The sequence below is a fragment of the Heteronotia binoei genome, chromosome 7, assembly GCF_032191835.1.
Source record: "Heteronotia binoei isolate CCM8104 ecotype False Entrance Well chromosome 7, APGP_CSIRO_Hbin_v1, whole genome shotgun sequence".
Lineage (NCBI taxonomy): Eukaryota > Metazoa > Chordata > Lepidosauria > Squamata > Gekkonidae > Heteronotia > Heteronotia binoei.
In genome coordinates, this window is record NC_083229.1 from 71,207,915 (window position 1) to 71,226,103 (window position 18,189).

The 18,189-nt window shown below is 40.3% G+C and overlaps 1 protein-coding gene across 1 annotated transcript in view; it reads right to left on the minus strand.

Moving 5' to 3' along the window:
- Positions 1-17,902, minus strand: part of UBE2V2 (ubiquitin conjugating enzyme E2 V2) — a 29,423-nt gene extending 11,521 nt beyond the window's left edge. The window contains exons 1-2 of the mRNA XM_060243825.1: positions 17,747-17,902; positions 2,910-3,055 (exon numbers count right to left, since the gene is read on the minus strand). Of these exons, the coding sequence (XP_060099808.1) occupies positions 2,910-3,055; positions 17,747-17,762 (162 nt within the window). The 5' untranslated portion in view covers positions 17,763-17,902. The remainder of the gene's footprint in view (positions 1-2,909; positions 3,056-17,746) is intronic.
- Between the last annotated feature and the right edge of the window lie 287 nt (positions 17,903-18,189).

Here is an 18,189-nt window from a genome sequence, read left to right on the forward strand (position 1 = left end):
GATGCTCTGTATTCTTGGGGGGGGGGGGCAAAGTGGAAGGGCTTCTAGCCCCACTTTTAATGGAGCCTCTTGATGGCAGTTGGGGTTTTTTTTGGCCACTGTGTGACACAGAGTGTTGGACTGGATGGGCCACTGGCCTGACCCAACATGGCTTCTCTTATGTTCTCTTATGATTAAAAATTCTGATGATGACACTGTGGGTCAGTACAGAAGAATTCTCAGTTTCCCCAGGACTCAGTTTAGTGAGTCAGTGAAAAAGACAAGCATCAGAAGCTAAGAACTTCCAGGACCATAATTTTATCAAACACTGGAGAGTGACAAGTTGCAACTGTCTTATCAACTTGCTGCACAAAAATGAGTTTTTAGACAAGCAATTTTTACAGAAGATAGGTTTAGAAATTCACTGGTTTTAATACCTGCAAATTAAGCTCATGTTTTTCTCCCCTCAAATTCAAATAATGCGTACTCGCCCCTTAACAGCTTTTGAAGCTTTGCTCAAGGACTTGAAGGGTGATTCTAAAGGTATGTTATCCAAATTATACAAAGTTCTGCTTAATACATCTGAAACTAAATCTCTAAACTATCAGGCTAGTTGGGTCAAACACATTAATAAACATATTGATAGCTTTCAGTGGAACAGAATTTGGTCCTCATATGGTAACAAATCTAATATTTTTAATATTAAATTCCAATTTGAAAAATTCTTATGAGGTGGTATTGGTCTGCAGCTAGGTTACATAAATTTGTCCCTTCTATTGCACCTAGTTGCATTAAAAATTGTGGTGAGGTTGCTTCATTTATACATGGATGGTGGACGTGTAAGCATATTTCAAAATTTTGGAAACAAATCCAATTTCAGATCAAACTTATTACAGGCTACTTTCTCCCTTTAAAATTTGATGTATATCTTTTACGCAATTGGAAAGACCATGCACTTAACAAAGGTAGTGTTGAATTAATATTTTGATTGCAGCAGCTAGAATGACGATAACTGCAAATTGGGTAAACTCTTCTCCACCTTTATTAGATCAATAGTTTCATAGGCTGTGGGAATTGTTTGTTCTGAATAAAATTGCATGCAATTCTTTTGATTTTTGATTGAGCAATATGACCATCATGTGGTAGCTGTCTGGTTTCCTCTGGTAAAGTATTTAACTGAATATGACATTGTACCTATCAATACATTCTACAAAAAATTGATCTATTTTTGATCTGTATTTAATTTTTGTTTTGTCCTTGTTTACTGTGATTTTCATATGTCAGATCTGTGGTATGCTAAATTGTTGACACTTTGTAATTATTTTATGTAAAGTATAAATAAACTTTATTATTGTGAAAAAAAGAAGCAGCAGCTAAGAACTTCCCACACAGTGAATATGAATGATTCTTTGGCTGCATGTGCCGAAACAGCATTCTGGTTTAAAGTGGCATTCAAAATTAAGCAAAGGATAATAAAGTTGCATGTAATGAGCATAAGCTCTGAATGTGTAGGTGTTCGTGTATTTTTCTTGAATTATCTGAACTACAGCATTTTTAAATAAATTTTTAAATGCTGCTTTAATGTTTGCTGCTCTGGGGGCCCTACTTGGTGACACAGAAATGTTTTATAATAGTAATGAATTAAACTTAGGCATGCCTGAAAGCATAACAGTTCAAATAGTTCTATGCTGATATGAATGCTTTTGCCACTTCGTTTTATACATCTTATTAAGAACCGTCATTTTTCTAACAGAATCACAGAAATTTTGTAAACAAAACTGCTTTTACTATAGTATTGTACATGCCAAATGCATTCAAATTTGCCTAATACACAGAAAAAAATTCAGGCTATGCTTATGGTCAGGAATCACTGATCATTTCTATTTATACTATTCTAACAAAATGCCTGCCATGCAAGCACACAACAGGTTAATTTACATGACTCTCAGAAACCAGTAATCTTCACGCAGGAGCCCAGATAATTCAGATGTCACTGCTCACCCATCCAGTGCTTCTCCAACTTTAGTCTTCTGAATCATGCCTGGAAGGCTGAAGTTAGAGGGTAAGCATCAACAGATGGGTGACTTAAGACACACAATAGGCTCCTAACTCTGGCTCCCACACTTCCACATCAAAAAGGGAACCTGGCAGAAGTCCCCACCCCACCCTGCTTTGCCTCAAGCAGTAACTGGCTCTGGTGCTAATGTTTAAGTCTCTGAAAGAATGAAAATAAAGAAATTGCTTTCGATATGTATTAGTCTGAAAGACCCATTGTCTCATCTCCTACCCACCTCCCCTCGTCATTCTGGACTGCTAGTGTAGGAACACACCTCCCCCAAGAAAGAAGGGAATACTGTGTTGCAAACCCAGACCAACCAAGAGACAAGATTTCTTATATATGCCACTCAATAGTAGATGAAAGCATTTCATGTTTCTGAAGGAATAAATTCAATTTCTTGGCAGAGTTGAACTTATAGTGCAATAGGGGACGTCTACTGCTACCAGTAAAATAGTCTGAACGCACCCAGTGGGGTGATGTACCTGTGCTGAGTCATAGCTCTGAGTTAGCAGTCCACTTGAGTATATACTTCATTTTGAGCAACAGCCACTAGAGGCACATCACCTCAAGATAAATTAGATAGCTTATGCAATGTGCGTAAGAAAGTCATTACTCTTGATGACAGGAACTGTGAATTTAAAAAGTCTTTACATATTTTTATCTTCCAGCTCTCAGGAAGCAAGACTGTAGACATCTACCGGTTGTATTGTAAGATGCCGGACGTGAATTACTAAAATTTAGCCCTACAAGATTTTACTTTCTTTAGTTTGATAAGGGTTACCATGTACATTTGAGTTACTCTGAAACAAATGTACTGCTAAAACACTATTTTTTTTTTAAAAAAAAATGAAGGTTAACTTGTAGCACTGACCCTTGGTGGCCCAATAATCATGCCCGTCCACCTTGTAAGTGTCATGTCTTCATCATCTTCGAGGCCCCAGCTTACTGTACCATCTCCAACACCTTTCTGACCTTCTTCAAGTTCTTCCAGCAAACGAAAATTACGAGGGACTTTAACTGTATGGAAAAATGAAACAATGTAAATAACAATGTTCAAAATTACAGCTCACCTCATTTCACTTATTGGCATGGCAAGTTGTTCATTACAAACATCACAAACCCATACCTTCATGTAAAACGTGAAGTTTACAGAGGAACAAATTACCTATGAACTACTGAGAAAAATAAACCTGCCCCCATTTGTAAGTGGTTGTGACATAATAGAACAGTTTGGATTTTAGATTTCGTGACAGAATATCAATTAGTTTGACTCAGGCTTAACCTATTGCGAAATTAAGTAGATTCTCATAGGTTTCATTTTTAAGTGACTGGTTTCAAAACACATTTCAAATTTTCTATGTAGAAGGTCAACAGCAGTACATCTAATTCCTTTCATAAATTTATTTAGCAATTTTCTCAGTTATGAAATAAAAGTCCTATTATAAGGCATTGTAAACACTGCAGTAGTGAGTAATATTGTGTTTTAGCACATACTTTTGTCTACTTGTTTTGGCTAGGGTTCAGATGTTAGCATGTGACTGTGAGTCCCTGGGGGTTAACTATTGCTGCTGAACATCTGCAGCAGCAGCTGAGTTGGGGAAGGCAGAACTGACAACTTGTCTACTTATGAAGCCTACAGTCAAAGTGGCCCTTAAAGGGCAATGCCAAAAGACACCATCTGTTTGATGTCCCTTCCCCACCTAATTAGTGTCTCCTGGGCTTTGAGGAATTTTGCAGTTTATTACATCAAAACCCAGGACTTTTTTTTGTAGAAAAAGCCCAGCAGGAACTCATTTGCATGTTAGGCCATACCCGTCGATGTCACCATTGTTTCACACAGGGATTTTTTGTAGGAAAAAAATAGCAGGAACTCATTTGCATATTAGACCACACCTGATGATGCCAAGCCAGCCAGAACTGCGTTCCTGGGCATTCCTGCTCAAAAGGAGCCCTGTTAAAACCTACTTGGTAGACAGTGGAATATAAAACTTCACTGTTCACAGCGTGTCCTTTGAATTTAGAAGCTTTTATGAGTTACATTATTTTGAGCTTCTGGTTCAGGCTAGAAATAAGAGTGAAAAATAAGTCTAATGTAACAGGTTTCCAACAGCAGTACTTGTCGGCTGTTGGTCAAGACTTGGACAGAAAGCATCTTCAGCTGATGGAACTTCAGCAGAGACTTTCTCATTCCATTCATTTAAAGAAAAAAAATCTTCCTTTCTATCTTGCCTTTTCCTCCTAATGGGGATGAAAAATGGCTTATATCACTCTTCTCCCATCATGTTTGTATATAACAAAACAGAAGATTTGTCTCTTATTTTCCATGAAGAAAAAGGTGATCTATTTGACAAATAAAACAATAGCAATGTCTCAGATCCTTTTAAAATGTGATACTGTGGGGGAGGGGGGAGCACCCATCTTGTTCCAAGAAGAGGAAATACACAATATAGCAGCAACTTTACAATCCATTGGTAGGCTATATTCTTTCTATATTCTATCAGTTCCAATATTCTTGGTGGTCCAGGGTGGGCAGTCTTCACATCTGGGATGTGGCTCCTCCTCTCCACAGACAGGGTCACAAATCTTCAAAATTCCCAGAAGGGAGAAGCTTCTCCCACATATCCCCAATCTGTTTCCAAGCCTTAACTCTCCCTCGTCATAACAATCAACAACCCAGAAAACACCAGTAGTGAACTTCCTAATTAACAACTGGAACTAACCAATAAACCTCTCAGAATCTGAGGAACTAGAATGGAGAGGGAACCAACAATTCCCTGATCAACAAACACCAGGATAGTGACAATGGCTAGATAGGAACCTGAATTTCGATAGCAGACCCCTTCAGCACTAAGGACCAGCTCTAATACCTTGGGTGGGAAAAGGCTGCCCCACCCCTGGAACCCTGAGAAGGAAGATTCATGGTGAGACAAATCTTCTGTTCTCCAGTGGTCCACATTGGGGCAGTCTTAATGTCTGGGTCATTAAAGAGCAGTGTGCCCCATGAAGGAAAGAACTCAGGTCCTAGGCCAGGAGGGTGCACTTCAGGACCCTCCTTCCAAAGACCAGCTCAGCTGAAGCCACGCTATCTATCCTGTAGCGTTTGGTGAAAGAATGCACAGACCTCCAAGTAGCGGCCTTGCATATGATTTCGTGAGATGGAAAAGATCTAGGCTGCTGATGTTGTCACCCGTCTTAGGGTCTGTGATATTTTGGAGTGGATTCAGACCTGTGGCCTTATAAGCCAAGAATGATGCATCCTCTGACCCACCTACTTATGGTGGACATGGATACTCTTTGTCCTATAGCCTTCCTGAAAAAGACAAACACAGAGAGTCTTATGAAAGGGTTTTGTTCTGTCAAGTTAGAAACTCTGAGCTCTTTTTACAATGCTTCTCCTGAGGGTACTTAGGACTGGGGCAAAAGGAGGGAAGAATCATGTCCTCCACCCTATGAAAGGTGGAATTTACTTTGGGAATTAATGGTGGGTCTGGTCACAGCACTACTGTTATTACGAAAGATACAAAATGTCTTATCTACTGAAATGGCCCTCAGTTCTTACACCCTTGTAGCTGAAGTAATGTCCACAAGAAAAATAGTCTTAAAGGGAAGTTCCTTAAGAGAACACATAGCCATTGGTTCAGAGGGAGCCCTAGATAATGCCTGCAGCACTACATTCATACTCCAGGTTGGGAAACAATGAAAGGGGTGGGGGTGGGGAATTAATTAAGGACATACCCCTTAGAAATCTCCTATCATTAGGATGTTGGGACAGGGATCCTCTTTCCTGGTTCCCCTAATAGCTGAGAGAGGTCACTTGTCTTTTGAGAGTACTGGTACTAAGCCCTTTGTCTAAACCTTCCTGCAAGAAGGAAAGTATTTATCTGATATTTACTGAGAGGGGGTCTAATTTATATTTCAGGCATCAAAACTGGAAAACCTGCCAGGTATTATTATAGACCCTATTAGTAGACCCTTTCCTAGAGGCTATCATGGTATTAATCACATTCTCTGAATATCCTATCTCTGCAAATTGCGACCACTCAACCTTCAAGCTGTTAAACTTGGAGAAACCCCAGTTGGGGATACTGCAGAAAAAGATCCTCCCTCAATGGAAGACTCCAGGGGTTATTGGAATACAGTTTCATCAGGTCCTTAAAATCATTACTTCTGTGGCCAGAATGGTGCCACCAGGACTACTTCTGCCCTTACATTGATGGTCCTCTGTATAACTCTTTGTATCAGATGTATTGGAGGTAAAGCATACAATAGCTGATTTGGCCATTTGCAGTTTAGGACGACTACTCCTAAAGCCAAAACAATTGAGATATCAGGGTGTGTGGCTCCAGAGCCCTGCTTTGACATGGAGAGGGTGTTGAGTATATTATTAGTTTCTAATCTAATAGATTATGCATTGACTCTGCATCTGGCCAGCAAGGGAGAGGATTTGGGTTTTGTCCTTTCTTAACTGATGACCACTCTGAATTTTTCTTCTCTATATGTCAGTGTCTGCCACTGTTCAGGGCTCTCTGCCAACACCTCTATTGTTAGGTCTTGACTGATGGCTGGAATGTGTATTCCTAAATATATATAAGTGCTCTCTCTATTGATAAGTATTGGCTTTTAATGTCTTCTAATATAATGAATATTGAAATTGCTATTTGCTTGAATATTTTTGCAATGTGGTTTTTATTTCAATACATGAGCTATTCTGAAACAGTTGTATCTCTCTCTCTGAAACTACAGGGTCCTTGCCAGTTTCATCGCCCTCTCTTAACGAGCTGGGTGGTGTTGGGAATCTTGCTCTCCTGTTTTTCCCAATAGAAACCATCATCCCTAGTAGTTTTGGCACTAGCATAACTTCCACCTTGGGACTCTGAAGGATATAGTGAATGGTTGTTTGTATCTTCTCCTGTCTCTCTTGTGACAAGAAAAGCCTGTCCTGACCATTAATACTTCCAAATGTAGAACTGTCTGAGATGGGCGTAGATTGCTCTTCTTCCAGTTGACCAGAAATCCATGTTCCTGGGGGCAAGACACCATTCAGTTTTCAATTTCTTGTTGTCAGGATGGTGCCCTGATCAAGCTGTCATCCGAATAAGGAAGAATGGGCACTCCCTGAGTCCTTAGGTGTGCCACTAATGAGATCAGAACTTTGGTGAATACCCTTGGTGCTGTTTTGAGACCAAGTGGAAAAGCACAATACTAGAAATGTATCCCATATGAGAAATGCAGGAACCTTCTATGAGTTTTCTAGATTGCAATGTGTAGGTAGGCCTCTGAGAAAAGTCTCCTCTCTGGATTGAAACCATAATGCACCTGAGGGTCTCCATTCTGAATCTCTCCTTCTTATCACCTGTTCAACTACCTGAGATCTAGAATGGCCCTGAAATCCCCATTATTTGGGGGGACCATAAAAGAATTGAGTAGACCCAATGTGGTTTGTGCTTCTGGCCTGCATTCTATCACCCCAATGGCCTTCAAAAGGAGGAGATGCTTCTGATCAGAGGGATTTCTTGATACCTGAAGAAAGCACTTGTATGCTAGCGAGCTCAATTCCAGAGAGTAGCCATTTGTCACTTTGTCTAAGACCCATTTGTTATTCACAGTGTGTTTCCATTGGGTTGCAAAGAGTTGGAGATGACCTCTGACTCTTGGTGTGTCTGAGGTCTTGGCATAGTCATGCTGAAGAGCCCTTTTTGGATCCCTTATTGTTCTGTCTGGATGATTATTGTAGGCTGTTCTGTTGCTGCTTGGACTGCTGTTTCACCCTTGAAGGACCTGGAAGAACTGGATCCTAATGCACACTTAGAATCTTAAAAGGAAGAAAACTGTTTCTTAATCTTGGTATCTTTTCTTCCTGGAAGGCAACAATTTCTTCTTGTCTTTATCTTCCACAAGGTACTTGTCCATACCTTCTCCAAATAATTGAATGCCCTTGAAAGGAACAGTGGCCACCCTGGCCTGGGCCAAGGGATCCACCTCCCAATTTCAAAGCCAAGTGTTACGTCTAAGCTGTCATGTTAGAGGCCATAGCTCTGGCTGAAAGCTGGATGGCATCTAAGGAGACATCTGTCAAGAAGGCTGAAACGAGGGCAATCTTTTTTAGTTTGTCTTGAGGGCCTTAGGAATATTGCTGACTGCTGCTGAAAGATCAGACACCCGGGAATAAGCACCCTGAATAGGGAGCATGCTGTGGAAGCTCTCAGCACTGCTGCTAAAGCTTCAGAGTCCTGCTGTGTTCATATATCACAAGGGTCCCTAGAGAAACTGCCCACCTCCACTGGAAGCACTGAGTTTGAGCACAGGCTTGCCACTGAATCATCCACGAATGATAGTGTGAATCTCTCCACTGCCTCTGGTACTAAGGAACAGAACCTGAAGATAATGGGATGGTTAGACTTTGGTTTGGTAGGTGCTTCCCATTCAATTTTGACCACATTGTTAAAGACAACAGGAAAGGGGATCCCACCAGGAACAGACCCCACCTTAGGGAGCGCTCTGTCTGAGCCAGTTGGAATGTTAGGGTCTCTGTCTTCCTTCTGTTTGGTGCTGTATGGAATCTCTATATATAGCACCTCAGAAAGGATTTCATAATACACTTCCTGGAGGAAGAGGCAAATCTGCATAGTGGTGACAGTGGTGTCTTCCTCATCCAACAGCTCTTCCTCTTCCTCATACCAGTGACCCAGAAGATTCCTCATACCTGTGACCCAGAACAGGACTGGACTCCATGCTCAGATACCCTTCCTCAGATTCCTCATACTGGTAACCCAGAAGAGGACTGGACTTCTAAATTTTCTCCTCTTGAGTTCAGATGGGGAGTAAGATGTTCTGTCTGACCTTTTGCTCCTGAAGGCACTACTGAATGGGAAATGCCTTCCATATGGTAGGATCTAGCTGGAGCACTCCTATTTAGGACTATCTGACTAATGGCCTGTTTAATTTCCCTTCTCATCTTCCCCTTGAGCCAGGCTAGAAGGCTGACCTTGGCACTGCCTGGATAAAGATCTAAGGTGGGGACTCCTTCCATCTCTGTTGAAAGATGAAGAAGGGGGTACAGGCCAGGGAATTGGGAAGGTATATCTCTGACACCATGCTATCTTGGGGCTGAACTGGAAGCCACATGGTGACTGGGGAAGCTCCTAGCCCTAGGGCTAGAGGCCCCACAGCTTAGGGAGGCAAAGAAGTTAAGGAAGAGTCCCTGCCACAGTTGGTTCCCAGACTTTCACCTCTATAGCAGATGGTGTGCAGGAAGGAATGGAAACCTTCTCACTGCCCATGAGTCTTGAGGACTCTTTCTCCCTCAGTCCTCTTTTAATTTTCTAAGTTCTTCAATTTCTGTTGGAATTGTGGCACTCTTTGGATGTCTTGCTGCCAAAGACAGGGCCAAAGACTGGGGATCTGTGGGAGAAGCCCCTCCCCTCTGGTAATCATGAAGACTGAAAATGCATGAGAGGAGGAGCTACACCCAGATGTAGACTGCCCCACCCCAAATCACTGGAGAAACACATATTTCTTGAGAGGATTAAAGCAAAAACCATAAATTCAGCATCACATAATTTCCCCATAAAAGCAATCATTTCAAAAAGTGCTATAAGTCAGCAAATTCCACTAGCAGCTGAAGCTCATGCATCAAGCAACTGATCCAGCTATGTATACATTTGATTCCTTGTGTATGTCAACTATTATGCAAGTACTCAGCCTACTCTAAGTTGGTTTGACCACAAGCGTGCTCAGGCGGCTATTTTTGGAGACAGAACTGAGGAAGGTGCTAACTGAATTTAACAGATGACTGCAAGAGAACAAAGATAAATATCTGAACTTATATGAAGCTTGATTCTCATTCATACAGATAGTTACAACTGAGATGTACAAGGCATTATCACTTGGGCTAGTCAAATCTATTATTCCTTATCTTAGCCTGATGCAGGAGAGCATAAGCTGTTTATTGACTGCTTTCAGGTGGGAGTGCTTCCACGGTTTCCCCACAGGGCTCCACTTTAAGCTGGACCCACCCCCCCAAGTGCACATGGCCAAGTGCATTGTAGCTTGGGGGGGGGGGGTTAAACAAGCACATTTACCCCCCTATCACCAAACTGCAACAAAAGCAGTCCTTCCTCTTTCTGCCTAAGATGTATGGCTTTAGTGTACACTTATTAGCAAAGCAAACAATTCCAAAAAGAAAAGGAAAAAAGCTTATAAGAAATCTTGTTAAAATTGTCCTACTCTTGCCTCCAGCTAAGACTTATAGTGCCCTGTGGTTGCCATGGGAAAGAGTTTTTCAATTTGAACCTCTCAAAATACAACCTTGCAAATTAAATAAAGGGATTTTGTATACTATTTAAATTTAATTGCTATAACTGCTCACTGGTGCATAGCCTCAGATTCACTTTCTGAAGTATTCTACGGGTGACCAGTGCTCTTGTCACAGAATATGGATCACAATAAGACTTTTGTCAGCTTTTAAAATATCCCCAGAAAAACTAGAGCCATCTATTTCCCACAAAGACAGCTAAATGCTGTGAGCACAAAATGCAAACAAAGTGCAAAATGATTTATTACTACACAAATAAATTATTAACTCATGCATTATACATATAGTGCAACAACAATTCTTGCACTTTTTAATGCATACAATTAGGAGCAGTAGTTATCAACAGAAATGGATACACAAAAGATTGTTTTGATCAATAACTGGTACTGCAGATGTTAACAGCTGATTAGTGGTAGCTTTTTCACAGAAACCAATAGTTTTGAAAACTGGCCCTTGATTACAACCAAGTAAACACATTCCTTCAAGAAGACTTTGAGAAAAATAATGCCTGAAAAGTGATGAGTTATAAGTATGGGAAAGAGGACTGAAAAACAATAGTGACTATGCTATTATCACCAGCTACTCTTCTGTAAGCAAAATTACCCCATAGCTAGGGGCCGTGGGGGAGGGGGCCATGGGAGGACCATCGGGAGAGAGCAGGAAGCTGGAGAGGCTGAGGCTACCCCTCTTTCTCCCCACTCCATGTGAATTTGAACCAGCCAATAAATTGATTGGCTCGCCCTTTAAATGGTGCGGGACAGGCAGTGGCTGCTCTGGTGCCCCTCCTGCGCAATTAAATTGCACTGGAGTGGGAGGGAGAGGGGCAGCCCTGAGATGGGGGATGAGGGCCCCCCCAAACCTGTCAGGGGGCCAGGCCCTGTGGGCCCCTGATTAACTATGGGCCTGCCTAGCAGGATTGCCATTAATTTGTTTTTTGATTGTATCAGCCTCTTGTAACGCTAAGCTAAACTCCTCAAACATAGCAAGTCACAAAATAACTGAAGTCATTGACACGTTTCTTGAAAACAAAAATGCATCTAGAATAGGAGAGGCTTCTAGGCCCTAAGGAACATAAACACATCAGGTTTGTTATTTAGGTGATGGGCTGCCATTGGCCAGCAAAAACTGCCCCCAAGTGATCAGGTGATTAAGAGTGCCTGCTTTACAGAACTTAGCCCAGCCCAAATATACCCCTTACAATTATTTTAAAATATTCACTGGACATGCTCAGTTCAGTGCTGACTGAACTTCTATCAGTTACTGAAAGAATACTTGTGTTCCAGAAGCCTCCTGTTTTGTTATGCAAAGACATCTGCTACTTACATGCTTCTTGCATGATCAGGACCCAGAAAACTGAAGAAGTCAGCCAGCACTTCTTCTATGTTTTGTGAGCATAGTCTTTGCCTTTAGCATAACTGCTGTTTGACTTACTTTCCCCTTGATCTCAGGCCAAATCATAAGGAAAGATGTAAACTTGCATTAGCTAAGGAAAGATGTAAACTTGCATTAGCTGTTGAAATTTTGTGTATGATTTCAAAGAAAACTGCTCTTGAATGGAATGTAGGTACTATGCAAGACTTGTTTGGGCTACTCAATGAGTTTAAAAGAGCATTTAATTCATTATCACAGGCTATCTATTACATCTCATGTTTTTGGACTGAATCCGGGCACTAAAAACAAGTCTAGCCTGAGTTCTATAAATCCTGGTGCAAATTAAGAGCAAGGAAACCCAGATACATACCAGCAGAGTCCTGCACTGTTTTGTTATAAATGATTGTTTGGACAAAGGTATTTTGTGTTATCTTTCTTTAGTTAGATTATGTGAAGGAAAATCTGCAGTTTAAGTTATGAAACTGTAGCTGTGTTGTTTCCATACATGCCATTCAAATCACAAATAAATGTGAACCTTTAAAAAAAATATATCCTCATAACAACATTCCTGAGTTTTTCTTTTTTAAAAATATTTTAATTGACATATCAGTGAACAGGCTACTACATTATTTTGTAGACTAGTAATTTATGAACTTAATTCCACAGCTAATATAGACCCAAAATTCTAATATGGTAGCCCTCCTTTTGCATATTATTGAAATATATATACCATTATAATACTTTTATTTCCTGTGAAGCTATGTGAAGAAATATGAGTTTTGTTAGCAATAATAATACCAAATAATTTCCACTGAGCTCATATTTACTCACATTTTGCTTTTAAAGTCAGTACAACATTTGTAAAAACTTAAAATCACACTATAGGCTCATTCTTCTGGGATTTTTTTTCCAGAACAAAATATTATACGAACAACAATTATCAATCCAGTGTGATACCTCTGTGTGGTGTAGGAATACTGGACCACACAAACCTATTCCTCATTTTTGTATTGAAAATCACTGCATAGAAACTAGACAAAGCTTGGTAAAGATATCTCTAACTATAAGTCACTGGCAACCTGGAGCAAGCCACTATGTGGAAACTATAGACTGCCCTTCTAATTTATTTATACTAAATTCCATGTGGTTCACCAACTTGTTTTAAATTGAAAGAACAAGAGGACATTATAAGGCAGGGGTGTCAAATGTTCAGCCCCCAGAGGGCTTCTATGCAGCCTACTATGGCCTACTTCCTGCTTTTGTCATTGCCATTTTTGTTTTCCTCTGTGGAACTGAGGAAGTCAAGCAAAGAAGACTCTCCTTGCTCTTTTCCTCTTCCTCAATGGAGGGGGGAAGGAGCAGTCTCAGCCAATAGAGGAGCTTGGCTCTGTGTGATTGAAAGAGCCTGGCACATCTAGAGCTCTCTCAATCAATCACTGGCTGATGCTCCTCCTTCCTCCCCCTCTCTGGGGGAAGTGCCAGAAACTGCTTTCCTGGCTGCCTCAATCCCACCAGAGAAATACAAAAAGCAACTGTAAGACCAACAGTTTTATTCAAGGTAAGTAAGAGCTTTTTGCCTTCTGTTGCAATTATTTTTCTGGGGAAGATCATAGCTTTGTAGACACACATAGCCCCTCAGTCTGTGTCATGGTGCCTTCACATGTTCTTGAACAGCACACAGAGCAACTTATGTACAAAAGTTCACAATGCATTGCCTAGCCATTTCATGTTTTCCCCTGGGTCCTAGGGCACAGAGCATTGACAATGAGATTTCTGTAATGAATGTCAATATATCAAAAGTAGGTTTGCAACTTACAGATACACATCTGAACAGTATCTGAACAGCATACTCAAGATTGCTACAGCACAAACATTGTCTCCATATTTTGATGCAATAATTCGGAGTGAGAGGTGTCAATTATCAAGGACCGTTAAATAACCAAAATATTGCAAAAGTGCTAATGCTTTAAGGATGTTTTAAGTTTATTTTTTGTAAAAATTGTGTTGTTGGTGCCCTTTATAAAGTTTATATCTTCACTAACTGGCATTACATTTTATGGCACACATGGCCTGACCCGACAAGGTCTCATTTATGTCAAATCCGGCCCTCATAACAAATGAGTAAGGATCTCTTAGTAAAGGCATTACAGATCTGCAATCACTGATTCTAAATATCAACTCTTGATTAAGAACAAAAGGTAACTATTGTTAGATCCTGCCAAGAACCATATCATTTAGCATTTGAAGAAATCCCAGCAATAGTAAGCACTTTATGAGCTAAGCAAATCTGGTTAGTGGTTAACTGCAGTCTACTTTTTGTCCAGCCTTCCTTAAATCTCAGTTTCCTGAATGTACAGAGGCAATTGCTGGGACAACACAATGAAGCACAGTGCGTAAAAGAATTTAATTATGAACCAGGAAATTCCCAGTTTAAATTTTGTCTGCACCATATAATCACTAGATGGCCTTAGGCAAGCCATTGTCCCCAAACTATAACTGCAACATAGACCTATGTTACAGGATTTCTTTAAGGATAGCAAAATAACATGTTAGGCACTTTGAACAGTCATAAACAAGTTAAGTATAATGAAAACTCATGGGATTACTGCAACACAAAAACAAATCATAATGCACTTTGCAGAGTAACGTGGCAAATAAGAGCGTGACCTGCTACAAAAAGCTGCAAATTATTATAAACTAATATAGGTTTACTTTTCAAACCCAAAACTTAAAAGTCTATATGCTGAGACCAGTCCACTGCAAGAGATATTTAAAACTGGAAGCATTAGTAGGATAGCCCCCTTTGCAGCACTCCTGATTTGATTTTAAGAAGGCTATAGGCTCCCTTATACAGCAAAAGCCACAGTGTCCACACTCTCCCCATACCATTTCCTTCTTGGTAAGAAGACTCTTTATAGACCTAAAAATGCTTCAGTAATTCTATTGAAGAAGTCCTAAACTGTTGTCAAAGCATTGGTAAAGAACACATCTAATCATGGATTCACTCAAGTAGAGATAAATTTGATTCCCTGATGCACACTCAGGTCTGCTCTCTGAACCTTCATTCATTCTAGTTCTTTAAACTGCTTGTATTTTTTCTTCACAACTTCTCAGCATCATGAACATTCTAATTTATTTCACAGTTTACAATGGACAAGTCCATTGACAATGGATATGAAATATAAAAACCTTAGTAATTAAATCAATTTTTAAAATAATCACACTAATCAATTACTTGCTGGCCAACTGCATGGACCGCATTGACTCTCAGCAAGTATAATTCCAGAGACATCTTCCTCCTTCCCGTCTCCTTCCATTCTTCTCTCACATCAACAATCAAGCAGCTATAGGAATCCTAAGTGTCTATCGTATTTTATATCACAAGAGTGTTATCTCCATTTACAGATGGGGAGCCAAGGCTGAGATTAACAACTTGCCCATCACAATTCCATGTCAGACATGAGACTTCAAGGCAGTAAAATGTTTAGATACTTTCTAGAATCCTTTTTTTTGTAACTTTTGCCTTGGGAACTGTAGAAGGGATAACTGCCATTTAAAATACTGTAGATTTCTCTGTTCAGTTACCGATTTGTTATTGTGTCTCTCATCATTAGTTTTATGAGAACTAGCCAGCCAGTCAGACATTTTATTGTTGCTTTGGCCACAGTAATAATCAGGCAGGTCCAAAAACATCAGGTCCAAAACACTTCCTGCTATATTTTGATTGTTGCTCATACTATATTTTGATTCAATTCATACTACCAGTTTTCTAAAATAGTGTTGTACTATCTAGTTGGCAAAGCAATTTCTGGCCTTAAGAACAAATTTAGTACGTATTAATAATGGGTATGCCTGTTTCATTACATCCAATTATCTCACCCCTGTACTCTTCCCCGTTCACCAAGGAATTTATCTGTCATCCAATGTGGAGATCTTGTGTTAGTGCCCCACCCAATGCAGAAAGCACAGCCTGTTCTCTTTTGACATTACTATTTAAATTGCTGATTCCAGTAGCACTAGTTTTGAGCTTTAAAACTCCATTTTGTGCTGTCCATACTTATGGATTTGTCTTCTTTATCTCATGCAAGTTTCAGATTCACCATGTATGTCCCTTTCATTCAAAATCTGTCCCAAACACTGGAAGCCCACTCAGCAGCTCACCAAGGTTCTTTCAGAATCACTGCACAACCTTATTCTAGGTAGCATTTTATGACAAGGATTGACGGTGTGGCTTAAATGTAATAGCAATTTATTTGTAAAATGTATGCAGAAAATGTATATGAAACCCACTTGAGACAGCTCCTCAGGTTGCTGAGATGATTTTTTGGCTACTTTCTAAATTGTTCAAGGTAGATTTACAGACAGGAATTGGCAAAAGCAACTGTTAATAGTCCTGTCAATTAAAATCCAACATATATTCTGCAAAATTTAAATGAAGGCACCTTTTGGGAATACTGAATAGATGGTTTCCATTAAAGTAATGGTATAACATACAGTTTAGTGTACAGTCCCAGGGTATAATTGGAAGCCCATGAAGCAACAACTTTGCTAAACCAAGACAGGTCTGGGTCTTGATGGAAGGTCTCCTGTGAATTCTTAAGGACTCCACCTTGAGTTCCATGACAGAAAAGGGCAAAACAGAAATGTAATAAATAAGGAAAACAAAACATAGTGCTTACGTATTTTAATACATTTTAAAGTAAAATGTTTAGAACATATAGCATACCACACTTCTATGAACAGTCCCATGCTAGGGCCAAAACATTTTAAGGAATTCAGTATCCCTCACTGCTGTGAAAGATCCAGGTCACAAACCATCACCACATTACCAGAGACAATATTCATAGTCTAAATCCAAGTATAAGTCAAATACAATTATTAATTTTATATTACCTTTTATTATAAGCTAATTTATACCAGTACCTAAGAAGACAATACCACAATGCCTTGGGAATCAAACCACATACTATTATCTAGATAACCATTTTTAATACCATTTTGATATGCCATGGTTACTATTTGTATTCTCAAAGTACAAGTATTCTCAATCAGTTAAAAATAACTAGCGGGAAACAGTATTATATACACAAACACCATTTTATTTTACTTCACGGTCATTGGAATTTTATTTTGTTTTTTAAAAAAAAACCAGTTTCCTATTCATAGTTACTATAGGAGCTTAGTTCCAACTTCAGCCACAGTATATGCATTGAATGGCTAGAAAAAAACCATTCTTCTACAATACTAAAAATTTGGGGGGGGGGGGGGAGGTTGAGATAAATTGTAAAAAGCAAATAAAATGCAAAAAGCTCAAGTTTCACCACAGACAGATTGCAGTGAACAAAACCAGGTTTTCTTTTTTAGTTTTTCAGTTAACCAACAAGAAACACAGACAGGAAAAGTTTAAAGCAAGAATATTACTTACAATTACATTTCATAAGCGAAATATACCCCCAATATTGTGCTGATTAATACACTATCAGTAAAATTATGGAAACAACATACTGGATTTAATTTCAGTACCCTAATACCGCCCTCCTCCTTAGCTACATTCTTCACCCCCAATACCTACAATTTCGAGGTAGGAAAGTCAGAGACCTGAGATATCCCTCTACCACCAACATCATTCATTGATATTTTACTTTAAAATTTTACTTTCTTTATGAAGCAAACTCCCAACCAGCCTAACCCAACTTCTGCAAGCTTTCGTAGAGAAAACTCAACCTCCCGAATAAATAAACAGCACACACACCCCAACAAGAAGGCTCCTGCACTACCTGAACTGCCCCCTGAATCCCTCCCATTCCTTCCGACGCTGAGAGCCCTCTATCCCTGCGCCAACCCCGCGGCCTCCTCACCTTCCTCCTCCAGCCTGACAAACCCTGCCAAAGCTGTAGACACCAGCCGCTGTGCACCGAGTGAGCAGAACTCGGCAGCACCACCCCAAACCCCAAATGCACGCAGTCCTCCCCCCAAGACAGACCTCCCCCCCTCGGCCATGCCGAAGACCCCCCAACACAGACCTGTGGATCCGGCCATCTTGCCCTAACCCCTCCTCCACCAGCCAGGAAACGCACAGGCGCCAAATGCGTGTCTTCTGCCTTGCGTGTAACATCACTTCCTAGAAACAAGCCCCACCTCTGTCAGAGTTTCCGCAGAACGCCCTGGCAGGCGGAGCAAAGAGATGGAAGGGAGGCAACAGAAAGCAAAAGAGTCTCCTGGTGTTTGTCACAACTGTGAGGTTCAGAACTGGGTGCCCATGAGTGGCCTGTGTTCTCACGAACGTCTAATTAGGAAGAAATCCTATTAAACAAAGTATGTGGAGCGCAGTCTTACGCTTATTCATTAGGAAGCCAGTCCCGTTACGCGTGGTGCAACTTAATGAACCCAATTGCTTTACTGCCCGATTAACAATGCATAGGCTTGGGTCGCTGGTCGAACTTTATGACTTTCTTCTTTCCTGCTT